Source organism: Crocodylus siamensis, chromosome 2, assembly GCF_052110815.1.
Source record: "Crocodylus siamensis isolate JL-2025a chromosome 2, ASM5211081v1, whole genome shotgun sequence".
Taxonomy (NCBI): domain Eukaryota; kingdom Metazoa; phylum Chordata; order Crocodylia; family Crocodylidae; genus Crocodylus; species Crocodylus siamensis.
Genome location: NC_143396.1, coordinates 248,437,075 through 248,464,223, shown reverse-complemented (window position 1 = coordinate 248,464,223; position 27,149 = coordinate 248,437,075). Strand labels below are relative to the sequence as shown.

Below are 27,149 nucleotides of genomic sequence, written 5' to 3'. Positions count from 1 at the left end.
CTCTAGGTGGTTTGACCAGGGATCTTCAAATCAAACTCCTGGCTGCCTTTTTTTTTTATCCTTCCCTTTTAAAACAGACAGGCATTTTTACACATACACATTTTTTTTTATTATTATACAGATTGTGTATATTGAGATTACTAAAATATTTTGTACTTGGGTGACAAGAAGCAGGATGTCTAAGGAAACATGAGGTTTATGCTGAATTCCTATCCACTCCTAATATTGTAAGATCTTCCTATGGCCTGTTGTATGGTTCACATGTGATTTTTTACAGCAAGGAACATTTAGATTATAAGATTAAAATGCAAATAGGTGCCTATTCATGGCTCTTGGGGACTTCAGAACATCTAATCAGCATTCAGAATGCAACATTACTCATCCCAAAGAACTGGTAAACTGATACTGAAAGAGAGGGTGGGGGGAAGAAGAGAGAGAGTCATCCACAGTCCGCAATGTACTCTTCCAAAACTCCGGCATCCAAATGATGACCTTTCAAGTTACCTTAAACGTCAAAACATTCTGCTCATTTCATACCGAGGCTGATGACAGTTCCAAAACAAATTGGGTAACTTTAAGAACTGTAAAAACTGACACCTCATATCATGAATGCCAGCTCAAGAACCTTTAACTGCAGCCATGTCGGTATAAGGAAAGAATCAACAGTCTTCTAGGTAGACTGTGACCAGGTTGTTAAGTTCAAAACCAGCATTAATTTTCCAATCACATATAGCTACACGCTCGCAGCAAAATCACTTGCAGTCTGGCAAAAATGAAGGTAAAAGTGGATACTATGTTTATACTGAAGATGTGCCCTCTTAATAAACCTAAAATGTCTCTCATAATTTTGTAATAATCTAGAGAGAATTGTGTATCCTTACAAAAATTCCCCATGCCAATCAGCAGCAGCAGTTATTCACCACCCTTCTCTGAGCGTACGTAAAAGAAGAAACCCTCTACCCCACCATGCCTGCTTCCATTTTGGCCTGAAGCAAAGTCAATACTTTATGACCCATGTATCAAAGGTGTTGGTCCTCTAAGCATTTGCTGAGTAACAATTACTTATATGCTGTTTTAAGCAAACAAGCCATCCTCACTATGTTACTACAAAATCAGGTACAATAAAAGATAGTTAAAAAAACCCAAAAGAAATAAGCAAATCCTTCATTTACAACCACTTAAGTTTATTTTACAGTATATTTTTATGATGTTTTTATTACTATTAACCAAAGATTTGGTTTGCTTACAAATATAATGGCTGCCATTTGATGCAAACAAAAAGTCTCTCCAAATATTAAAAATGTTACATGCGAGTTTTGTTTAACCTGAATAGTTCTTTCAACATCAAATATTAAATGGGGAGGAGCCAGCTAAAGCAAAAATAACCGTTTTCCAGAATTAAAATTTACACACTAATTGAGAAGCCTGAATAGGAGTTTCAAAAAGATATTCCCCCATTATTGTAAAAAAAGAAATCAAATCCTTTTCCTGAAGTCTCACCAAAATGGTCAACCAAGTCTATTTTTATTAAGGCTTCTTTACATGTTATTGAATCCCATCATGCCTTTCATGTTTCCAGCAGCACCTTGTTGAAATTGCCTCATCATTGACTGCAATCCTGCCATGCCACCTAGAGAAAAAAAAATCAGTGAGAATGGATATCAGTTAAGTAACAGAACAACTCTTTGAAATTCAGCTCCCTACATTGAAGACTTTTCAGGCTAAAAAAATCACTGGTCATACAAGATCTACAACTGAAGACTAAATGTAAAGTAGGTTGTAAGGACACAGAAGTAAGCAGTTTTGAGTATGGAAACTGGTGCTAATCCATCTTAAACACTGACAAAGCGCAGATCAATGATTAGCAGTCAGGAAATGCTTTTTGAATCTCTCAGAAGTTACGCAAGGCTGGAACTGCTGTCTACCATGGCTCAGCCTAGTAACAGGGCAAGAAGAGAACAGTTTCCAATTTACCTGCCCCTTTTCACACTGCTCCAGCAGAACAGTCCCCTAGCTGTAGGATCAAGACCCCACACTCCACTGTCAGAAGGCTCAATGTTCTACTGTTGTAGAAAATTCGCAGGGAGAAAGCAGGAGATTAGTTTCTGTACAAGCAGGCCATATAGGGGGATGAGAGAGGTGAAGCCAAGACTTGACAGAGCATCCTCTAATCATCTGCTATACACAGGGCCACTACTGTCAATTCCACAATCCTGGTTGAAATTTTAGATGGTGACAGAAGCTCCTATATGGTCTTCTTTTACTGGACACATCTTGAGCCAAGCACGTCATACTGCCCTCAAAACTACACGTCAGGAAGAGCAATTACAAAATCACCACAAAAAGGCGAACAGCTGAAATAGAATACTTTGCAACTATGAATTTCCCCAAGTGCTCAGGCTGCTTTCCAGTTTTAAAGGAAAAGAATGTTAAAAGTCTAAACAAAAACAAGACGACACCCCCACATATTGACAAATATACCACTACAGTTCTCGGAAAGGCCCCTAGGTTAGGCTAACAAAACAAAAAAAAGTTACAAACACTTACCCATGTGGTGAAGAACTCTTGGATCCATCATCTTTGCCATTTGCTGGTTCAATTTGGCCAGCTGAGACTGATTTACATTCTTTGACATGTCACCTCCTTAAAACGACAAGGAATATGGATTACTCAGATATTAAAAGCTTCAACCCCCAATTCTGCATTCACATCACCTCAGAATTGGAGGCCAAGACTTGCACTACACACCATCTGTAAAGAGCTGGTAATCAGAGTGCTTACTAGTGCATGTACAAAGGAACAGCAGTCTCAGCGTACAGTAAAATCTGTTATCCAGCATTTAAATAACCGGAATACTTTACTAACTGGAATTGTCAGCTAGATACAGAGAGGGGGTGGAGGAAAGCTCGCACATGGTTGCTGTCACTGCCACACACCACCTTGCATTGCCACTGCTCTGCATGCAGCCGCCACACCCCCCAGCCAGATGGGGGGGGGGAGGGGGAGCTTGCAGACAGCAGCTGTGCTGCTGCTGCTCTGCGCCAAGTGCTTCTCCATGCTGCACCCACCAGCTGCTACTGCTCCATGTGTAGCCCTCCCCTCCCTTGCCACCCCAGCTCCATGCTGGCAAAAAACTCTGCCAGATAACCAACGTTTTTCTATAACCGGCAAACCCCTTACCCCAGGGATGCTGCATAAACAGAGATTTTACTGCACCTCAGAATGACTGTTACATGAAAAAAAAAAAACTTCCAATTTACTACAGTTCACAAACATTATATTCAGTTAAATCCACGACATACTAGCATCTCTGCTCAAGTTAACCATCACAAAAGAGTACAAAGATCAGGACAGCAAGATCAAAATCCTACACAAGGGCTGTTCAGCTGGTCGCTTGAGGGCCACATGCAGCCTGTGAGGGGTTAAATTTTCAGCCCCCAGGCTCACACCCAACCACCTCCTTGTCCATTCACATTGCTTCAGCTATGAGTAGCAGCAGGGCCTCTGAGCTCTCCCTCAGCTTACTGCATCATCTCAGGGGGCAGGATAGAATGGCATACCCCATGGTGCTGGGGTAGTTTGTGGCTTCAGGTGCCTGTGCAGCTGGCAGGGGCAAGCCAACAAGCTGAGAAGTAAGGGAGGGGGGGTCTGGATGCCTGCATAGCATGGTGGGGGAGGGAAGGAAATGTGTGGTGTGCAGCCTAGGGCTCCCCATGGCTCATGCAGCCTGTTTGCTGTGTGGTTCACAAGGTGTATGGCCTCCAGCCACTTAGAAGTTGGACAGCCCTGCTATAGATCATGGAAGTGGACAGACTGCAAAACTTATCATATTTACTCAAATTTAAGACAACCCTGAATTTAAGACTAAATCCAGTAACTAGATTCATCAAGTTTCCATAGATGCGTTACAATTTTACAGGCATAGAATCGAATCAGAGGTTTCTTGAATCTGTCCCCCTCCTGTTGCTACAGCAGAGAAAATACTAGGAGAGGAGATGAAGTCGGACAGCTCCATTGCCCTGTGCCCCCGCTCCTCCCAGACTTCTTCCTACAACCCCCTTCCCTCCACTCTGTACTGTCAGACCCTGCTCTCTTTGAGCACATGGAAGTAAGGGGCAAATGTGAACACACTGATCTTGAAATAAACTTACCCATAATTTACATATAGACTTAGTTCATCCAGAATTGATGCATTTTAGCTTTTAACTTTAACTGCTACAAGTTTTAGCACAGGTACACCATAAGCACACATTGGCACTTACTTAGAAAGAATACAAACTAGGCACAGTATTAGTCCCAAGCCAAAAGGCTCATCATTTACCATATACTTAATTGGGCTGAGGTCCAGCAGAATCAACAGGATTTCAATCCATGCTAACTACACACATGCTGTGCTGTGAGCTCTAGATATACCATTTCTCCCCCCCAGCCAAAGGATCCATATGCTAATTAGCCCCACTCATGACTGGAACCAGGTGTTCTTGTCATGAGTTCTGGGATCCTCCAAAAATTTATATGCAGATGAGGTTCAGAGATACCTTGTCTGGCTCTACCTCACGGAGCATGGGATCACACTAATAGATATGCAACAGGCAGAGAAGGGGCAACCGATTCTAGCTTAACTATTTAGGCCCCTGTTTGGTGCTGTTTGCCAGATATTTAAGGCTGGTGAAGATGCAGGAATAATTGGAATTGGGAAAGAAAAGGTACAGCTCAGCTATGGGAATTAAGAGGAAGTCAAAGTATTCAGCATAGTGGCTCACCGTGACTGGCAGGGGGCAAAAGAGTCAGCTGAGAGGGACTGAACACAATGGGCACCACCATATTCAGGTGGGCTACACTAACCTATCTTTGTGGCAAGTTCTCATCAGTATGTTTGCCCTATATGGACTATGTGTTTTATAGTTAAACAGTATTGGCTGCATTTAAATCAACTTCATAGTTGATTTCCATTACTAAAAAACCCCACATGCTGTCTTTGGCAGCAGTTTAATGACAGACTATGTATGGGCGTGCTTATGGGGGGGGGCACACCCCATCTTGTATTAGAGCAAATACAATATTAAAGTATTTTCCATATGTTAGGCAAAAGATGGTGTTTTCAGCTACTCCCCTTTTAAAATCTTTAGTGGCTTCTGCACTATTTTCATTTAACCTGGTGGGGCCCAACCTTTTTGACAGGCATGCCACAAATTAACCGACACAACCTTAGAGTGCCACTCTTATTTTCTTTCCCCATCTGATCTGCTCCCTTGCCTGTGTTCCTTACCTTACTGTTCCTTTGCTTTCTGAACTGTGTTGCCTGTCCCTTCCCTAATCTGCCAGGTACCACACAAAGAAGCTGTGTGGTACATGTGCTGCAGCTTGGCTACCCCTAGATTAACTAATTTATAGTAAACCATACTTCCTTAGTCTTGTTTATAACATTTTCTTGACAATGTGATTGCAATCAAACAAAAAAAATTCTAAGGAAAGAGTTTTGATCATTTCTTTATCTGTTCTCAAATTAGTCAGTCTCCAATCAGACAGAAAACCAGCACTAAAACAGGCTAGAGGAAATGCTTGCTAGAAGCCTCAAAAAAAAAAAAAAAAAAAAAAAAAATCAGATTTCTCAAATGCTGTACACTCTATTACTGAATTATTTTTCTTTTTTAACCAAATCCAAATAAATAATGTTGTTGCTGATAGTCAAGTGATATGAGAAAAGCAATTCCCTCAAGTCTGGTCTCCTCCAAATGAAGTACTGACTTCAGTTGTAATCTCATTAGGTATCTCCTGTTACAGCCCAAAAACAACTGAACTATAATAGTCTTTCATTCTGCAACTACAACTTTCCCTTTCCTGTCCCACGACCCAAGTTAAAAGTGTAACCCTGCCCTCTGCCCCCCTCGCCCCCCCAGCAAAAATTTACCCTATCCCCTTCTGTCAGAACAGGTACCAGACAGAGTAGATAACATTTTAATTCTTACCTTTGAAGAGTCCCTTGATACCTCCCATCTTTTTCACCATTTGTGCAAACTTGGTATACTGTGTCAAAAGCTCTTGAACATCTCTGGTAGAAACACCTGAACCTCTCGCTACTCTTTGGATTCTTCCTGGTTGTTTACTGAAAACCTTTGCACCATCTGTACTATCAAGTTCTGGAATTAAAAGACAATGCAAAAATCCATTTCATGCCATACCTTTGAAAGTAATCTACATTTTAATGAGAATTCAGATGAGAATCAGGTTTGTTTTTAAAGCATGGTTCTGCATTATGTTGTGCTCATTTTCAATGTAAGCGTCGACCTCACAAGCTAATCCACTCAAACTGGGTTCTTTATATCTTGTGCATCTCTATTAGCACCTAAAATTGTACAAAATGTGTTAGACTCAATTCAGTAGCACTGCACAACTGCAGGTCATAATTTTCCTGCAAAGTTTCTATGACTAGTCTTCACAGGCAAGATTAAAATAACCAACTTGGGCACCAGGGGAGAGAGCACTGGTGGGGTAAGGAGTTGGGAGAAGCCTTTTACTTGCAAACCAAGGAAGTTTTATCTTAACATGAGACAATATGCAGCCTTACAATAACATTTCCAGTAATTTTACCGTGAAGAAAAAAAATAAGTTGACAGTTATAAACAAGTGTAAATGCCTAGTTTAAAGAATATACTTTGAAATCTGTTCACTTGTAAAGACATAATAACCTCTTTCTAGTAACTGAAATATCAAATAGTGTTTGTACCTTTCAATCAGCTTCATCCTGGAAACCAGTAAGTTAGGTACACCCATGTCCTCCTGTGACTAGAACATGGTTGTCTGTACAAATTAGAAAATCAGTGCTCTTCTCCACTGTCCCTCCTTCCCTTTCCTCAACCCTCATGCCCCTCCTTGTTCCAATAAATAGACAAATAAAAGATTTTATTCAAGAAACTTAGCTATCGATTGCTGGGAGGGTTATTTCTTTTTATTTATTTTTTTTACCTTGGTCATTCATGCTGTCCATTATTGTCATCAATTTCTTTAGTCTTGCCATTGATTCCTGTTCATTGCCCTTGCTCATAAAATCTGTTCCAAAACCAGGGATCATACCCTATGTAAAATGTTGCAGCAAACAGTTTTAATGGTGTTGGTTTTATAGTTTACAAGAAAAATACATTTAAATAACCTTAGTAAAAATGTTGTATATTTTTACTTGGGCTAATCTGAACATATTCACCATAAACAGTGAAAAAGGGAATCTGGTAACATTTTAGCTAGCTGTCAGCGATACTACTTTGTTTACTGTAAAAGAGAAAACAAAAACACTGCTCAAACTCAAAAGAGTGAAGTTTGATTGAAGAGAATATTTTTAGGATAGCTAACCAAGATTTGACTGAAGGGTCCCATTTTCATAATGTTTTGGAATTGTTCATACATGTCTCTCAACGTAAACTGACCTGAAATAAAACAAAAAATGGAAGGTTAGCAGATATCATACCTGATGACATGGATATCAATTCTGTTATTACCCATCTTAGATTACGCTTTACCATTGGGGGGGAAACCACTCCTCCATTTTGCGCTGCTTGGCTATCTACCAATTCATCATCTGCACATCACATTCGGGTATCTTTAAGTTGCAATGCCATGTCAATAGCCATCCAGTTAACTTCCACATTCAAAGTATTTAACTTCACTATTCAGATTTATCTAATCAAGTTTGCTGCCTGACCCCCCACCCCAATCCACCCTCAATTAACCTCTACAAGCTCAAGGTCATTTTCACACGGTTAGCTTAAAGTAGCACCCCTCTACCCATTTCATATTTCTAGAGATTGGGAAGGTAACTTACCATGTTTGAGCTTCTCTATAAGCGCTTCATTATCATCCAGCTTTAATTCGTTTACTTTATCTATCAGTCCTTCAATATCACCCATACCTGGAAAAACACAGAAAAAATTCCTTCAAAGTTTACAAACATACATGCCATTTTTTTCTGCAGTCACATTCTAAGAACATAACAACTACGGTTAAAAAGAGTACACACCAAGAAGTTTGCTGATGAAAGGCTGTGTTTTGAATGGTTCAAAGTCATCTATATGTTCTCCAGTACCAATAAAAATAATAGGACTTTTTGTGGCAGCAACTCTGTGGTGGAATAAACAGTGAGATTAGACCAAATTAATACTTGACCCCAGACAAATTTTCTGCTCCCAGTCGGCATTATAAAGTAACTTAAGTCCCTGCAGTATTCTAGTAACTCCTCAAAACTATTTGTTCAAAAGGATTTGCAATTCAGAATTTGAAAGCAACTTGCTAGCAGAATGCTTCCTAATTGCTAAAAGGTATGGAGATTTACAAAATTGTCCTTAGTCTTTACAACTTTTATATTGATCAGGAATAGAAATATGTATCTTGTGAATAAGTTTTAGAACAGATATGCAGTCCTCTTCAGTCTGCAGACAGACTCTGTGACTTATTTCCATTCACACTTGGCATATTAAGATGGCCAGTTTTATTGTTAACTGTCAGAACCTTGTTGACAGAACAAAGTTTGTCACATTTTATGCTGCTGCTGGAAAGCAGAGATGCACCAAAATCATTTAGGAAAGAGCAACCAACATGCTGAGAAATAATGGAGATCTCTTTGCTCCCACATCTCATGGCAGAGAGGGAGATGGATAAAGATTGTGTCTTCCACTTGGTGGGTGCAGAGGAGCTGATAGTATTTCAAGGCTAACAGATACCTACTAGCCAGAGACATAGCAAGATGTGAGGGTAAACTTCTATAGTAGAGACCAGTGACAACTCTTTTAGAGATGAACTGTACTCCATGCATCTGTGGATATGAATGGGGCACCTGGTTTTAAAAGCCTGGTCCTAGGGCTGGCAGACAAAGCCCTGACTTTGTCTCTCTTTTGGAACCTTATTTTAAGGGAAGAATAGAATATTTGTAGCAGTTTAAGTGGCTTGGCATTTTGGATGAGTCAGGCAACCCAACAAGTTGACACCAGAATATACCAGACAAGATTCTTTTGCTGGTGTTCTCTCTGCTGTCCCTAATCAGCCTAATTTTCACCCATCATAATTCCCCAATCAGAAGGCTTGCTATATCTGACTTTATGTAAGGTTAAACAGACATTTTTTATACTTCTAGAACAGTGGTGCTCATGACCTTGGCCCTGTGGACCTCATGCTATTTATCTGGTCTACCTGCATGCCAGATCAGGCCCTGTGACTGCCTCTGTGTGCTGGGATTAGGCCCAGCAACCCAATGCACCAAATACAGAACCACAGCCCACAGGGCTCCCCACAGATCTGAGACAAACTTGCAGGCCAGATAACGTGGTGTCAGAGGTCAAGCACCCTTGTTCTAAAGGACTTAGGACTTGCTTCAATTGCAATACATAGTGCTATATGGCTCTCTCCTAAAAGGCATGGAATCCATGAAAATGTGACTAAAAGATTTACATTATTTTGACCATATTTGTTAGATTCATACGATCCAAAGATTTGACTTCCAACACACTGCTAGCAAGTTGTATCAAAACAATAACCTTACAATTAAATACTCCTTTCTCTTCTTTGGCATAGCATCTTATGAGCCATATCTAATAAGACTTACTATATTTTTAGTAGTATTTAAAAAGGAACTAAAGTCTAAGGCATTTACAGAAAAGCCAGCAATGCCATCTGAGAAGATAAACTGGTCATTAAGGAAAGAGATTCATAATAGCTGATGTCTAATATTCAAAAGCCACATGACATGCAGCCTATCCCAACAGCTGTCAAGTGGCTGCAACTTCCTTCAGTGGGAGGAATCTGGGATCAGACCAGGAAGGGTTTATTTCAAGGCAAGCTTTGGTACCTTTAAAAACACATAAAAACAACAAAAAGAATCTCAAAAAGAACTTCAACTTTTCTTCTGCTAATCTAAACACCATATACCTCTACCAGAATTAGGGACCATCTTCTACTTACGCACTAAGGGCACCTCCTCCTTTTGCATGGCCATCAAGTTTTGTCACAATAACAGAGGCTACATCCACTTTATCCTTGAAAGCTTTAGCCTGAGCTTCACAAGCTTGTCCGATTGAGGCATCCATCACGTAAACAATGTTATCTGGTTGCTGGAAAGTTTACAGGAGTGTCATTTCTGTTTTTTTTAAGTCATGTTTATGCACTATACTCTGGAACAGAACTTTCAAAGAAGTTTAAAAAAAAAAAAGAGTCCTCAGCTAGAGTACTTTTAAAGAGAATTAAGGTCATGCAATGATCCCAGCAATCTGAAATTTTTACAAGTTGTTAATTTCTGATGTGTATTATTTGTGAAAAAACATCTACTTGCTATACAGGTTATCTTCTACTAATTGGAGAATTATAATTTTTTTTTTAAACAAAGATTACTATTTATTTTGAAACATTTTAGTCAATATTTGATCTAGTTATCAAAGCCTAGTCTCCCATTGAAGTATCAGACCAACTCATAAAGAGGCTAGAGAACATCTTCTTGGCTTTATATTGGAGTATCCACTAAGAGGTCCAATTCCTTCATGGAAGCCTTGAGACCCAGTATTCATAAACAACTTCAGTTAGTACTAAAGTGGAAACTGTATATGTTGGGTGCAATTATTTCATCAAAAAGTATAAAGCTGATTAAGCAGATAGCCACTAGCATAATCAAGGGGAAGAGGGGAAGGGCACAAAATATGCCACAGCAGCGGTTGATGGCTACGCTGCAAATTAGCATAGCAGCAGTCTATACTGCCCTATCTTCTGAGGTCCCTTCCAGCCCTAGTGTCTATGAAATCTATGGCTGCCTCAGGCTACACTTCTACAGATTGCTAGCAGAGGCATAACTGACAAGGTTTGGGCCCTGGGCAGCTGATCTCAACAGAGGTGCTAGTAAAGCCAGAAGCCAGGAGATTAATGTAGGAGAAAGAGCTGGGTCATGATGAACCCCTTGTTTATCCAAGTGATAGAGTCAGCAACTGCAATATTAACCCTCCAGCTGCTGGTCACACTGATATTTATTCCTGTAGCAGTGTCCCCTGGGTACATGAGCTTGATAAGGGCACAAAGGACACAAACCTCCAACTGCCCTGTTTGCAAGACTGGCCCCACCCCCTGAATACTGCCAATTCCAGTCATCAGTGGCAAGGGACAACCACTGATTTGACAGCACAGTAGAGAAGCACCTTCTATACATCTCCATCCAGGACCTGTGCATTTGCTGCCCACCACTTGTTATGTTACTGGCAAATGGCCACGGAATCAAACCTGATAACTACATGTACCGTCAGCTTTGATACTTCCTCAGGATTGTTGCTTAGATGTACAAGAGATGGTTATCATAAGATGAATTTGGTCATCAATATGGCTAATAAATTACCACATCTGTTTCATTTAGGCCAGAATGAAGTGAAAACTGGAATCTTGGTTCATGTATATTTACATAATTACAGAAAAGGGACCATTCTGTTTTTATATGAATCTCTAAGTTTTGGGCAATCCTTGAAATGAGATCATGTTGAAACAAAATGATCACTGTCATCTATCCGCATGATACTTCTAATTCAATGAGCAACACTAAAAAAAAAAAAAAAAAAAAAAAAAAAACTAACAAGAACAGTTTAATGAGTATTCCTGAACTATCAAAAATAGAAGGCCAATAAAAGACTTAATTTCTCCTTGTCAGTATAAAACTGTTGCTACACTTGAAAAATTCTGAAGATACAAGTTAAAGACCTGACACGTTCTATAGCACCATTCAGGTAAAAAAAAGAGGTGTGTTGGATTAAAGATTTTATAAGGAAATAATTACTGTACACTTCTGGTTGTTACTCACTATAGCATTGGCAACTTGTAACATTTCTTCAAACAAAGAGTCTTCCTGTTTGTGACGTCCACTGGTATCAACAATAATTATTTCAAAGTTCTCATTCTTAAATTTCTCAACTCCTTCTGAGGCAATAATCACAGGATCCATTTCTGTGTAACTGTTCAAACACAGAGACACCTAATCGATATGGAAAAAAACAACAACACTTTTTGCTCTTCTCTCCCTCCCCGAAGATCTATATCCAGGAAAGTAAGAATATTGAATTCACACAAGCAATTGACTATAAATCCACCCCAAATTTCTAGAGATACATTCTTAGTTAAACAGATATTTTTTTAGGTATGAATGATAAACCTCAAATCTAGCAAACCAGTTTCCTTTTGGTGTCCAGTGTGCTAAAGAAGGACACATACAATATGCAATATTTCTATCACCTCACTGGACTGGGCTCTTCCATCTCTGTTTATAGAATAGGAAGCTAGGCAAGAACTGAGATAATAGATTCAAATGTCATTAAGTAGAGCAATGACATGCATGTCTACAATTGTCATTTCAACTGAGAGCCCATCTCTGTATCCATTTTGGGATACAAGTGAAGCATTAGCTAGCATTTCAAAGGTCAAAACAAAGGTATTTAAGGTCTCTCTAAAAACCCTGATTATTTACAAGTCATCATATTCTTCTTAATCTTATTTGACAGCAAACTGAGCCCTTGTACAGCTTAGACAAGCTAACATTACATAATGTAGCAGCTTAATCATTTCTGAAAGCAAGTGGAAGGAGAAAGGTGCATACCTTCCATAAAAGGGAATTCTTGCTTTTGTCGCATTCTGTTTTAGCTGGTCAAAAGCACCTGTAAGATAGAGATATTTGTCAATGAATTGACAGGTACAAGTATAGAAAAACTGAATAAGACATTTAACAAAAACTATTCATATTACCTGCTCTATAGGTGTCGGCACATATCAAACATGTTTTCCAGCCTTTCCTCTGGTAATAGTACGCTAACTGTTGAAGTAAAATTCAAAATGAGTTATATTTTAGTGCTTTTATCTAAAAAAAAAAAGCTTTCTCCTAAAAATATGAGATTACACATCTTCCAGCAACTAATTCACTGGAGCCCTGTATTTTCTAAAGGGCAAAGGTAAGACAGTTTTCCCCACAGTCAAACTGCTTGAAACTGAGATAGTACTTGACTTTAGTAATAAAATGTGATATCAGATGTTACAGCCTCTGACGTTTTGATATAAATATTTTTTTCCTACTATATAACCCATTAGCATTTAATGCATGGTGGATTTTGCATGATATGGCAAAGTCAAGACAGGTTTGGAATGAAACACGGAACTTCAATTTCCTACACTAGTGATGACCAAATAAAGTTGGGAAATGTTTGAAGTGAGTGGAAAGATGGAAAATCATTGTAATGATCACTAACTTTTCGTATTATGCCAACCTGAACCTTGCAAACTGGGTTCTTGGTCCTGAATTTCACAACTGATAAACTGAAGACAGCTTTAGGAACTTCTCCTAAAACCATATATTTTTGCCTTTGCAAAACAAAAGCCTTTCATTACATCTATATAGATTAAATCTGTTATTCCAGAGGCCAAATCATTACAGTCTACACATGAAGAAAGCAGATGGAAACAATCGTCTGAAAGCTTTTGAAGTTGGAACAAGCAACGATGCATACACCATAAAGCAAAGCTGATGATGATTTTGACAAAAGGTTATAAAAATAAACAAATTAATCTTCCACATTGAAATGCAGGTTAAAACTAGTATAATCTATTTGTTCACCGTACCATTAAGTGATCACATAGCTGAATGCTGCTTTTCATGTGAGCATTTCCAGAGAGATCTCCAGTCCAAAAAAAATACCCCCCCACATTTAATAATAATTGAAACAATGTGTCCCTTTCTGCAGTGCTAAAACAGGCCACCTCTGCCTTGAAAGCTCCTCTTATAAATAGCATTGTACTGAATAAAGTAAGCTCTACTTCTAACCATGGAAGTATGCAAGCCATAAATAAAATCTACTAGAAATCTCTTTTGAGAACATTTTAAATTTGTATTAAATGTTATAATAAGATTTAAAATTACCTTTGAACATGTTGTTGTTTTACCACTTCCCTGCAACCCAACAAACATTATAATATTTTGTTTTCCTTTGGTTGGTGTCCAGGCTTTGACTCCAGGATCTACAAGCTGTAAAACAAAAACATAATAAAATTCCCCACTTCCAATTATTATAGTCAGTTAAGCAAGCATACAGCTTCTTCTCCCAAGTCTGTCCTGTTGGACAGTCTGATTTTCATAACTAATCAAATGGATTAATTTATTCTTTTAAAAAGGATGGCTGATCTATTATTACTGCTACTGTTGTTATTGTCTATACAAACCGAATGTCACTTAAAATAGTATGGGCATTTTGTTCTGAACAGCATATGTACACAATGTTTCCTTGAGTTCAGATTTGGTTGTTTTTAAATGTTAGTACACATACAAGTTAGTCTAAGAAGCAATAGTTGATAGAGTATGCAGACTTGCACAGTGCTGTTAACCTGGAGCAGAGTGAGATCTGGTCACAAATTTATCAGTTTTCGTGGCTTCTATCCAGAACCCTAAAACAAGCAGGTCTATTGCGAAGCAGCAAGTATTTCACATTTGGATTCAGCCAATTTGGAAGGACAGCGATTCGAATTCCCAATTCAGATCCAAAGATTCAGCACTGATTTGGAGATTTGGCCATAAAACAAAACAGGCAGCAGTCCTCACCACGCTGGGCACAGCTGTTTTCAGCTGATAAGTCTGTTGTGGTGGGCAGAATGGGGAGTAGTAGATCAACACCCCCACAGCAAGGGAGAAGTTGGGGCTGGGACAAGCTGCCCAGCTGGGCCAGGGGGGTGCAGGACTTGGGGAAGGGAGCTTCCACCACTGTGCACTGCTATGTCCCACTGGTCCAGGAGTGCATGGAAGTGGGCATGTGCCCCTGGACAGGTGGTGGAGGGCACCGGGAGCAGGGGCTATGCTCTCCTGCCGCTCACCCAGCCTCCCTGCACCTCCTGGACAAGCCACAGCTTCACCCTGGCTGGGCAAGCAGCAGCAGGGCACAACAGCCAATGTGCACCCAAGTCGGGGAGGGGCCGCTGGCAGGGGCTATGGGAAATTTTAGGGTAGCTGAAGCCCCCCCCACACACCATAGCCCCTGCTTCACTGCAGTCTGCAGGGCAGACAGAGCCAGGGCTGCGGCTGGAGCTACCTGCCCAGAACACAGCACAGCCCAGCCTGGCCCAGCACTGCCCAGCCAAGCCAGATCTGGGGCACATGCCCACCCCTCCTGAACCAGCAACACACAGTGGCAGGAGTCCCCCTTCCCGAGTCCTATGCCCCCTGCCCTGGCCGGGCAGCTTGTCCCAGCCCCAATCCCTCCCTCACTGTGGGGCCATTGATCTGCCCTGCCCCCCATGCCCCCCCCCAACTTACCAGCTGGAGGCAGCTGTGGCCAGCATGGGGAGGACTGCTGCCCGTTCAGTCTATGGCCAAATCTCTGAATCGGTGCCAAATCTTTTCCTAATCAATTCAGAGGCTTCCGATTCAATTCTGACCTTTTATTTGGTTTCCTGATTCGATTTGGATTCAGAGATTTGGCCGCCGAATCTCTTCCAAATTGAATTAGCTACTGAAGCCTTGCACAGCCCTATGAACAAGCATCTTGTCAGCAACATTGATTCTGCTGCTGCAAAAAGACAAGAAATTGTGGAAGCAGGCATTTAAGATAAATATCCTGGTTGCATCACTCAAAAGAGGATGAAAAAAGGGAGTAAATTTAATAGAGATATCCCAAATATTTGCAATGACTAAGCCTATGGTGTGGAAAGGGGAAAACAGAGAAAAAATGCTCTTCTCAGGTCTTAGAGCGTTAGAGAACTGGGGCCTTCAGATTTGTTAGCCATCTTCCAACTAACTAACATACCTGGTCTAGAACATGCTCCAAGCACACAGCCTGCAGGCTAGATGTGACCTATGGAGCTACCAGTAGACCACTAGAAGTTGGGGGGCCTGGCCTGCTGTTCAGTTTGGGACCCTTTGGTCCCACTGGCCATAGCCACCATTTCCCAATTCCTTCGCCTGAATCCAGTGCCATTATCAGATCCCTCCCACCACCAGCAGATCCCTTTCTGCTGCCACTGGGGCCACCGCAATGCTCCAGGTTGGAAATGGCCCACAAGGAGCCTTGTGGCTAGGGTTTAATCCAGGACCCGAAGTGAGCGTGACACCCTTGTTCTGACAATAAGCTATCACAGGCTTAGAAAGCAGGTAAGTTTGGGAAGACTTCATTAAAGACAGCAAAAGCTGGATCTCTGGGACAACCACTGGCACTCCAGTCTTCCAAGAGGAAGTTTGCCAAAACATTTAACATGTAAGAGGTTGGGGAGGTCAGGTGGGGTGGTGGTGGAGTGTCTTCCTCCTAGTTTTGCTCTCTAAAATTGTTGAACTCTTTTGGCTGAAGTTTTCAAAAGTCTACCCGAGGCAGATGGTAAAAATTTTTAGCCTGAAGGGCTAAAGACTGGTGGAGAATTTTAAAAAAACCCCACAAAAACCAGAACTGAAAACAAGAATCTATTCAGGGAGTATCAGAAAATTTCAACAGATGGTAGTTCATACAGCGAAACCGCAAGATGTTTGAACAGTATAAATATAACCCCAATTCAATCTAGATAATAGTTCAGGTATTTAAACCATGGGCTACTGGTGCCCGAGTCAGCTTCAGTCCCCCTCTGACCAATCACACTGACTGGGGGGGGAAGAGGGGTCCCCCCCACAGGCAATCTTACTCACCAGAAAGCAGTGCGACTGCTTTTGCTGGTGGCCCCACTCCCCGGCTGGGGCTTGCAGAGGGGGCACTGGCACTCCTGCCAGTCATCTAACTGGTGAGTGCAGCCTGACAGGGGGTGCACCAGCGCTCTCAGTAAGTGCATGTGTGATGCATAGGGGGTGCACAGGGTACAACTGATTTAAACAATATAAGGTAAGAAACATAAAAATTTGATGCATATATTTTCAAGTTTTACCTTAACAAGCTCTTTAAAAACAGCATGCTGAATCATTTTCCTTTTGTTAAGGCCAGATGCCATCTCTTCAAGATCAATAGCTGACCTATGTTTTAAAAATGGAGTTTGAGATGAGGAAGAAATATTAACGTGATTGAAAACATACCTCAAGTGTCCTACTATGTTTTAATTTTTCTGAAAAAGAGCACCTTAGTTACTTTCTGTAAGAATCTGTATTTTCTTAAACATTTAAAGAACTATCCTCATATAAAGGTTATTAACAGCTGTCCAGTATACTTGACTTCATGCACTTGAAGATTATTCAAATAGAGAATACTAAGATCAGAGATTGCAAGGCAAGCCATATTAGGAAAGGCTGAGGGACTTGGGTCTCTTCAGCCTAAAAAAAGAGAAAGCTGAGAAGGAACTTGGTAGCAGCTTACCGCTGTATCACGGGACTACATCAGGGGCTTGGCGAACAACTGTTCACCAGGGCATCGTTGGGGAAAACAGGAGTAATGACCACAAACTCCTGGAAGACTGTTTCAGGCTTAACACTAGGAAAAACTTCTTCACAGTTAGGGTGTCCAAGCTGTGAAATAAATTCCCTCCAGAGGTGGAACAATCACCTACCCAGAACATTTTCAAGAGGAGACTGGATGGGGTCACCTGACCCCAATCGTCTTTCTTGCCTAGGGCAGGGGGGCTGGACCGGATGATCTCGCAAGATCCCTTCCAGCCCCTTACAATCTAAGAGACAGCCACAAATGAACAGCATTGATACATGCAGGCATACTGCCTATATCAAACACAGGAGACAGAGTGACAAATACTAAAGAGATAATCACACGGCTCTTAAAAAGGTTGATGTACAGTCCTAGAACTTTCAGAGCTTAACTACACCAAGATGTTTAATCTAACCTCTTCACTTTTCAGAAAATAAGACAAACCAAATCCTAAAGATGTACATCAAACCATGTAGGAGCATACAGAAGTCTGTTTGCTTCTTCAGAAGAGCAGCAACACCAACTAGTACAAGGATTGACATGGACATGTAAATGTTCAAACTATATCTCCCTATTAAGGAGTAGAATGATGAAAATTAGATCACATTTAAAGGTATATTGGTAACTTTAAATTTTTCATAACCAAGTTAGTCAATTCACTAGCCCTTCAGTGACAGAAATGCAAAGATAAATAGTTTTAAGTTGGCTCTTTTGACTTACTTGACATTTTCTCTTAGCTGCTTCACTAATTTAATATTAACATCAGCTTCCAGTAATGCTGTGCATACTTCTTTTAACATAGCATTTAAAACCTTTGAAGAAAAAAGAAAAACACTCATGACCTACCACACAAATGACACAGAAATCAGTCCTTAATATTAGAGATAAGAAAATGCACATCCTTTTTTTTTTTTTTATGTAAAGCACAGTCAGACAATAGAATGCACCAACTTTAAGCGATATTTGATTTAACTATACAAACACCAGGAAAGCATTCAGATATGGAACATCATTGTTCATTTTAAAAATTTGGAAACTTCACCTGTACCTGAGGAGTGGGTTCCTTTCCTTTAACTAGTTAAAGGTATCACAAAAATTCCACCACATTCTCTCAGATACAAATAGGGTTGTTTTTTCTAAGAAAGAGAACAGGTGCCTCAAAACCACCTTGGACACCCACACAGTAAATAAAGTGAGGCTCCCAGGAATGGTGTGTGTCAGGGAATTGACACAAGAATCTCAAATCATATTGTCTACAAAATAGAAGTACAGAAGCAAAAAGCACTTTGTTTATTGAAAACGTAGATAATAAACTAGATTAATGAACCAGAGGCAGTGTTTTCAAACTGGAATGGCTGAGTTGGGAACCTACATTAAATTTAGGAATTACTTTTGAAGACACCAAGTTCTATTTTCAAGATATTACCAAAAAATACTAAGTAAGTGACCTGTTTTTCAGAAATAGGGGACTCTTGCAGCTCCCACGGGGAGACAGGGAGGTGGAGATTGCTCATACTGATGATGGGGGGAGGGGTGGAAGAAATCAAACTACAGATTTAGATGCCTAACTTTGGGCACCCACCTTTGAAGGTGCTGGCTAGTCTTTTGCTTCTTTAAACATGGATTGAAGATAGGAGTTGGTGAAGAATTTGGGGTCTCAAAGCTGAAGACTTCTTATAAAAAGGCACTATAAACTTTGTGATATCTAGCAGATCTTGAAGCCAAAAGGGATCATAGTGATCAACCTCCTTTGCCTCCTGCATAACACAAGCCAAAGAACTTCCCTGAATTAAATGTCAGCTTCAAGCCCAACAGATGTGGCTGAACTAGAGCATCTTCCCATGAAGACATCACATTTTGATTTAAAGTTTACCACTGATAAAAAAAATCTCCTATAATTCAATGTTATTCAGGTCTTATTTCTAATCTTAAAATCTGAAAGGAGGCAAGGGCAGCATGGATGCCTCTTCCACCGTCCTTTACTCTTTGCACTGCTGGTGGTGCAAATGGTGCAGGGGTCCCAGCAGTGGTGGCAGCAGCGAGTTTCACTGGGGGAGGGGGGCACAGCAGGCTGGGAACAAGTGGTATCAGCAGGGCTGCAGAAGGGTTGGCAGCCTGGGAGTGAGGGACACTGGCAGGACCAGGGGCTGTTTTCTACTGAAACTATTTACTGGGTTGGGACTGGCCATCAATGTTTACAAATGGGTCCTAGTACACAAAAGGTTGAGAAACACTAAACTAGATGACTTTCTGAGGACTGTTTCAACCCTACTTTTCTCTAATCCTAATCCCTATTGAAGGTCATGAGAGAAGACACCAAACACAATGAAGATTTCATGTTTACAACTCCACTTAAATTCAGTTAGCCAGTTTTAATACACTTGATACAGAATCGACATGCTGTATATCATTTGAAATTATTAAAAATTTAAAATGTTAATCTATACAGTCAAGTGGCTTTGAGAAATCAGGTAATACAGGCACCATTACTGTTAGCTTTGTCAGTAACACTTATCTTGTAAAGATTACATGCATTTTCCATGATCTCAAATTGAATGGCATTACTCTCCTTTGTTTCTCTAGTACACTAGCCTGACAAACAGCCATTCCATTGTCTAGGTTCAATGGCAGTTTGACATGCCTAGAGTGAACCAGGAAGTCCTTTTTACCCTTTGAGGATTAGTACATTAGCTTTCTTCCAGGCTCAAACATCCCTAGTACCATGCATATAAACATTACGTACCTCTTCATTAATAATTGTAGCATTGCTCAGAGAGCGCAATGCTGACGTTATTTTTCTTCCAAGATCTGCTAAAACCATTTTGGCAGATTTAAGGAACACTCACAGAGCAATCTGTAAAGCATTTTAAAAAGAGTAAGTTAGTAAAAACTCTAGAAATTAACTAACATTTATAATGATATTTTGTTAATTTAGCGCAATTCAAGCTACTTAAAACCAAAGCATGGGGCTGCAATTAAGAAATATTTAACCATATATCTGGTACATTTCAGTGCAGCTCAACTAGGACAAACAGGTCAAATGCTAGTTTCTGCCATTCAGCAACATTCTTATTTCAAGGTTTGAATAGCTGCCTCAAACCACTGAGATCTTCAGCTTATATAAATACTAAAATATACTTTATACTGGAACCCCACCAGGCTCCTTAGCATCAGTACCCATTTCAATTTCATGCCGTACAACATTTCGCCCTCTCCCTGGAATAAAACACCATTGTGCAAAGCTAATAAACTTCAATTTCTGAAAGAGGCAAAAAACTAGGCAGATGCTTCTCTTGGCCTGAATAGTGATTTAAGGAAACTGCCTTTATACAACACAAGCTTTCCTCATGCCACACTTGGTAACCTAGGCTACAATCAAATTGAAAATAAAATTTTCTTCACCAGGACAGTGATGTTTCATTAAGTGCATTACAGAGTGGGGTCCTTTTGAAGTTATTCTGATGTTTACTAACTGTACTACATGTTTTAAAGGAAAAAAAAGTTTCTACTCTTTCCTTAGAGAGATAAGAGCTGATCATATACTGCTCTGTAATTAAAGAACAAGTCACTGATGTGAGCAAGCCATCTGGTTGTTGTGTTTAGCTCAGGGTGCATATCCAAACACCTTTGAGTCAACAAGTTTGAAAGCAGCAGTACCTACATAAGCCACACAAACCTGCCACGATTTAGAACCTGAAGTGAGGAACGGAAGCCACCAGAAAGCCTGACTAGATATAGAACATACATCCTTAACAGAAAAGTGGTAGCTTCAGGATCCAACTGCATGTACACAATACAATATATATACGTACAGTACAGGTTGTAAGGTGATTTACATTACTGTCTCTTGATATTCATGCAGTCCAAAAGAACAATTTGCCTCATAATCACCTTTGCTCTTAAGACTAGTTGGAAAGTCTTTTTGTTTATCAGTCTAAATTTCCCACCATGGAGAAGTTTTCATTTTATTTTGGAATTTCATTACTGCTGCTCATTTTGCTCAAGTCCCAAAACTCCATTTATAATATCTTTAAAAAGTTAACTATGACATCATTTACCAGGCTTACTTTATGGCAAGGAAAAACAGATAAACTCCAAGTTGGAAGTCAAGGACTGTTGCCAGAAACTGAAGAGAAGCCTTTCCTTTCTTACAACATATACCTACCTGGTGGCCTGACAAGAAGTAGTTCTCAGGCAGAGGGGAAAAATATTTTATGATGAATGCCAAACAGAGACTGGATATTACATGTAGTCAGACAGGACACCTTTTATCAGGACATCAATCTTAACCACACTGGGGAGGAGCCTAGAACTAGGGGCTACTCCCCCTTCCTTTTATTATTTCACTTAAGGCTAAAGGCCAATGAAAGTGTGGCTTAGACTATCAACTGCCGCTGTTTTAGATTATTCAATTAGAAACATTTTAAAGCTCTATCTTAACAGCTTTAGTCAGACTGGCAACTGAGGTCCGAACTCTGAAAACGTTTACACGAGTTATTCACTTTACGTGTTTTAGGCCATCAAATGTCAGGCAACTGGGCTGCATAAAGCAGCTGAGGAGGTGCTCAAGGAGTCTACAGCCAGCTTCTAGAATCGTTCTCTTTTACAAAAGCTCCCTGTCATTTCCCAATTGTTCTGCTTGAGCTGCAAGCCTAAACGGAGAGGAAAGTCAAGCGGCCCTGCTGACAAACGCCAATCAACAGGACAAGAAATAGTAAAGGTGGGTAGGGAGAGCTACTGAGGGAAGTAGGGGTAGCAAAATAGTCAACTTCTGCATTTTTAGTATCCATTTTCCTTTCTAGCACAGGAGAACAAGTGAGCAAGGTGGCTCCCAAGACACCAAAATAAATTAATAAATAAATAAAAGACCCACATGCACCAAAGAGCAAGCAGGGTGAGCAAAACCTCCAGCTGGGTTTGGCCACTGCCACCACCAGCAGCAACTGCCCAGAGGCAGTTAGGCAACACCCTGACCATGCAAGGCCAATGACGACCACCCAAGCACTCGTGGCCCCCAAAAGGCCCTGAGCAAGTGGGTCCGTGCCAGCGGTGTGTTAGGCCAGAGCACCTCCCCCCTCACCTCGCCCCATCACGGCAGGGGGCCGCAAGATACTGGGGGATGGGGGGAGAGGGTGCGCGGTCAGCGCTGTGCCGGGGCCGCCGCTGCCTAAAGCGCACGGTCGGGTCTATCGCCACCGGAGCAGGCGGAGCCTGGCCCAACCCTTCCCCAGAGACAGGAGGGGGACCTGCCCAGCAACAACGGCCGCGCTGGGGAGCGAGGCCCGCGGGCGCGGGACCCACCGGGCTGCGGGAGACCCCGCTCCCGGGGCGCGGAGGTGGGCAGCGCCCGCCTGTCCTGGCCACGGGGTGCTTCGGCCCGGAGGGAAGCACCGCACCGCTGTGCCCAGCCGGCCAAGGAAACGTCACCACTCGCTGTCGCCCCCTACACCCCTACAGGTCACCACTTCCGCTTCCGGGCTACTCCCCCTGTCCTGCTTAAGATAGACTCTCCCCGCACAGGCCGTGCTGACGTCACACAAAAAGACGCGCGCTCCCGCAGTCCACCTTAAGGATGCCCGAGCTCCGCCTCCAGACGGGACAGGGGGAGGCTTACACTGAGCATGCGCGCTGAGAAGAAACGAACCCTCCCCCAAGAGGGCAAGGATTATGTGCATGCGGCTTTTGCATCAGGTAGCCAGAGGGCGGAAACTTTTTCACATGCGCAGAGGCAGATGGGGCGTGGTCAAGATGAGCTATTTTAAAGCGACAGCGAGTACACCGGCTGTTTTTCAAAACAAGGAGTGGGCTTCTTTTCACACATGCGCACTGAGGGTTGGTTAAGCCGCTGCTGAGGCGGAGCGGCCTTTCCCTCACGCGTGCGTACTGAGGCTCAGGTGCCCTCTGGGATCCCAGCCAGAAGGAAACGCACATGCGCCTTCAGGAGCACTGCACGCGCGGGAGGGGAAGAGAAGGGGGGTGGATGTGTAGGGGGCTTTCTCGGGCATGCGCTGTACGCGGGCCGGCGGGGGATGGAGCTGGCGGCGGCGCAGGGCGCGGTGCTGGCGGTGCTTCGGGCCACGCGCGCGGCGGACCTGCCCCGCCTGCTGCACTGGATGCGGACGAGCAGTAAGCGCCGGCAGCCGCCGCGCGGGGCACGGGCCGGGCGCTTCCCCGCTGCCCTGGACCGCGCTGAGCCTGTGTTACCGTTAGATGCTGTGCGAGCCCGGGCACGGCAAGGGTTAATGCCGTAATTGCTGGCAGCGCCCGGACTCGGCACGACAGGGGTGTGGCTAGGAGCCGGGACCGGAGTGGGGGCTAGGAGCGGTGCATCCTGGCATGCTGGGGGGCCGTAGACGCCTCGTTTTAATGTCCGTGGAGCCGTGAAGTTGCCTGGAGGTGGCCCAGAGATCACCCTCCCCTGAAAGTGGTGCAGCTTTGCGAGGCGTTGGAGGTGCTTCACACCATTACAGGGCTTTAACATGGGGGCTCTTGCATGCCCTTCATGGGTCTAATCGTGGTGTCTAAGTTTGCCCTTACCAACATTGCTTTTCCTGCCTGAGGCCTTTCTGAGTGGCTGTCTGTAGCTTTTTGTTGATTTCCTGGTTTGTGTGAATGAGACTGACAGCATCACCCTGCCGCAGCCAAGTTTCCCACCCTTCAGCTGTCCTGAGCACGTGAATCCGTGTGCCTGCTGTTAGGTTTGACATGAAAAACTTAAAAACGTGAATGAATCGGTGATGCACTAAAGCCATGGGCACATCACGCTGGGGTGAATAAAGTGACCAAAATGCTTTTAGACCTGTGGGTACATCTGTCCCAACTGCAGTTGGTCCAATAAAAGATACCACCCACAAAAATCTGCCTCTGGATCTGCATCTATAGTTTCCTGTTATCAGTGGGCCCATCTACACATGACGCTGCCTCACCGTAGCAAAGCGCTACAGAGACATAGCATCCATGCGCATCTACACGTGACTAGCATCTACTTCATCATAGTGATGTGCTACCCTGGTACAGTGGGCCACTACAGTGAAGTAGCTGCTAAAAATAACTGTGCCATGTATACGGACTGTTACCGCACCGAAATTTAGTACTTCCGAAAGGAAGTACTAAATCATGTTGCCATAGTGACACGTGGTATGTCTACTTAATCATTGGCCCCAACTTAATAGTGCTTTACTCCACATTAGCTGGTAACAGGACTAGGGGTGCACCGATATATTGGTTGGCTGTCGGATTGCAACTGATAGAAGGGGAAATAATGTTATTGGTTATCAGCTTTTTTTGGTCATTTTAGCTGATAATTACAGCTGCATTCCCAGAGTATCCTGGCAAGCACAGCAGACTGCAGGTCCCAGCAAGCAGCGGGAGGGGGAGGAGGCACTGGGGAATGATCACAGGTCATTGTGCTCAGCAGCAAAGGGGTCACTGACTCCTGCTGCTGCTGCCATGGCAATGCTGTACATGCAGCAGAGGTCTGAGTGCTGGGGCTGCCGTGGAGACATTGGGCCATCTGAGGGTGGGGTAAAGTGCCACGTGAGGGACATTCTGCTATGCTGGGCACCTGGCACCTTTGCAAAAGTGGCTTCTCCCCTGCAACTGGAAGCTCATCTGCACAGGGCCTGCTAGCACTGAGGCAGTGGCATGCTTTGGGGCTCCAAAAGCCCTCAGTGCTATTCTCCACGCAAGGGTCTGCTGTGCCTGGCTGTTGATAGGAGCTGTGGGCGAGGGGGAAACTTGCATGGGAATAAGGTGGTCACTGCTTTCCTCACTGAGAGCTGGAGCAGGCAGGATGCATGTGTGTGTGTGTTTATTATAAATACAAAACAAAACAAAAAAGGTGTATGTCAGTTTAAATTGCCTTGCACTATTACTAAATATTGATTATCAGATTGGCCAATATGGTTGGTTGTTTAAGCCTCAGCTCTCAGTACTAGCCAAGAACATCTTTATCCATGCACTCCTAAACAAGACCTCCTGGATCTTAAGCTTATGCCACAAATAATATAGGCAAATTTCTAAGTAGCTTTTGTTCTAAGACTCTTCATACCAATGGACTAAAGTCTGTCAGTAGGTCTAAAAATAGCTCAAGTTATAGCTATATATGGCTTTGGGAAGAAGCAGTTGCTGGAAAACTTCTGGGAGACACAGAAGTGATCTCTGTCTAGTCATCTTGCTCCGCCTGCTGGCTGTACTGTACAACAAAAAGATTTAGCTGTGTTAGTCTGAAATCAAGTAGAAAGCAGGGTAAATTTGTACTTTCCAGACTAGCCAAAGTAAGAGAGAGAGAGAGAGTGTGTGTGTGTATGAAATATAATATATAGCACAAGCTTGCATGAGATGAAGCTCACTTCATTAGATCCTGGAGGAGCAGTGCTGGGAGAGGCAAACAAACAAACTTTAAACCCATAGCAACAGGGTTTCTATTGAATCATAAAAACTAATCCAGGTAATGGGATAAGAATCTGTAGTCCCCATTTAAACCATACTTAATCCAGTCTGTGGATGACTACTTGTTTTGCAGTTTCCTCCTGTTCAAATTGGTTTTTACAAGTTTGCTGTGTAAAAACAACCACCCTCAAGTCAGTGATGGAAGTCCAGGGAGGTTAAAGTGTCGTGCTACAGGCCTGTGTGTCATTCTGCAAATGATGTCATATCCATATTAATTCATTGTCATGTAGGGATCACCCAGTCTGTCCAGTGTAGATGGTGGAGGGCCACTGTAAGCACATGATGGTGTATATGACATTGGTAGAATTGCAAGTAAATGAACCTTGGATGCTGTAATCCATGTTACTTGATCCAATGATGAAGCAGTCTGTATTGATGTTGGGACACAGAAGGCACTTGGGTCCGTTTCAAAGCCTGGTGCCATAGTGAGGCTGGGAGTTAGGTAGCCTGTTGCTTGAGAGATGCTGTTTGAGGTTGGGGGACAGCCTGTAAATCAGGACCAGTTTGTCCCCCATGACTACTTAGAGATGCTTATCATTTCCCAGGAGGGATTGAAGGTCATTAATGGTATATCTAAGGTGATGAGGCTGGGAACTGTAGGTGAGAACCAGAGGGACTCTGGCTTGTTAACAAATAACATTGGCCCTAGCACAGAATCTGGAAGCACCTGGCTGTTTAACCTTTCTCACTGATAAAAATTGAGCACGTTTTTACTGTTTCCTTTATTTTGTCCAGTGCCTGATTCATGATGGTATTTTGCCTTTACCGCTTAGATTTCAACTATAAGATGAGGGTGTACAGTCTGGAGACACCTAAGGAGGAGTATGACGTGGTATATTGGTTCATCATAAGATGACTATAAGCTGCCCCAGTTATCCAGCTGTGAAAAAGGTGGATCAGTTATGATGCATGCAGTAGATCCAAGAAGGTGCTAATACTATTTATTGCACAAGACATTAATAAGAGTTTATTAAGAATACTGTGTGTGGAGTTTGGCTTGTTTAGTTTGGCAAAATGCAGATTGAGAAGGGGATATGATCATTTTACAGGATGTTGTTTATGTTTTGCTGTCGTATCTGGAAGTTGTGTGTGAGGATTCAAAGTGGTAATTTTGGGGATTCTTTGTGTAAATGGTTGCTTGCTAATTGTGGTGGCGACACGCCCCACACAGGTTTTCAAAGGGGTGGAGGCGAGCTCTGCAGGTCCCAAAACCCTGAAACAGACCCCCCACAGGGAAAACCTACCTCCTGCCAGACTGGCAGCGCAGGAACCAAGACTGCAGCCACGTGAGCCGGCATTATGCTGGCTGTTTAATCAGCTGTTCCCTGC

The 27,149-nt window shown here is 42.4% G+C and overlaps 2 protein-coding genes across 6 annotated transcripts in view; one reads left to right on the top strand and one right to left on the bottom strand.

Annotated features, from left to right (window-relative positions):
• Nucleotides 1-1,163: 1,163 nt before the first annotated feature.
• SRP54 (signal recognition particle 54) lies at nt 1,164-22,829 on the bottom strand. Its single transcript, XM_090033600.1, has 16 exons — nt 22,671-22,829; nt 20,113-20,223; nt 18,090-18,181; nt 16,885-16,969; nt 13,913-14,017; nt 12,748-12,814; nt 12,602-12,659; nt 11,813-11,963; nt 9,946-10,094; nt 8,012-8,112; nt 7,817-7,903; nt 7,348-7,421; nt 6,967-7,075; nt 5,970-6,140; nt 2,548-2,643; nt 1,164-1,630 (listed from the first exon to the last, which is right to left on the bottom strand). Exons 2-16 carry the CDS (start codon nt 20,188-20,190, stop codon nt 1,539-1,541), a joined length of 1,515 nt encoding a protein of 504 aa, XP_089889726.1. The 5' UTR covers nt 20,191-20,223; nt 22,671-22,829; the 3' UTR covers nt 1,164-1,538.
• A 94-nt stretch (nt 22,830-22,923) lies between these two features.
• The window catches only part of LOC149871987 (uncharacterized), a 28,868-nt gene continuing 24,642 nt past the window's right edge, over nt 22,924-27,149 (top strand). For 3 of the 5 annotated variants that reach the window (XM_090033605.1, XM_090033603.1, XM_090033601.1), the window contains exon 1: nt 23,372-23,495. In XM_090033605.1, the coding sequence (XP_089889731.1) occupies nt 23,399-23,495 (97 nt within the window). In that variant the 5' untranslated portion in view covers nt 23,372-23,398. Of the gene's footprint in view, nt 23,061-23,371; nt 23,496-23,540; nt 23,821-27,149 lie in introns of those variants that run through there. The other 2 variants (XM_090033602.1, XM_090033604.1) reach the window with 2 other exon arrangements.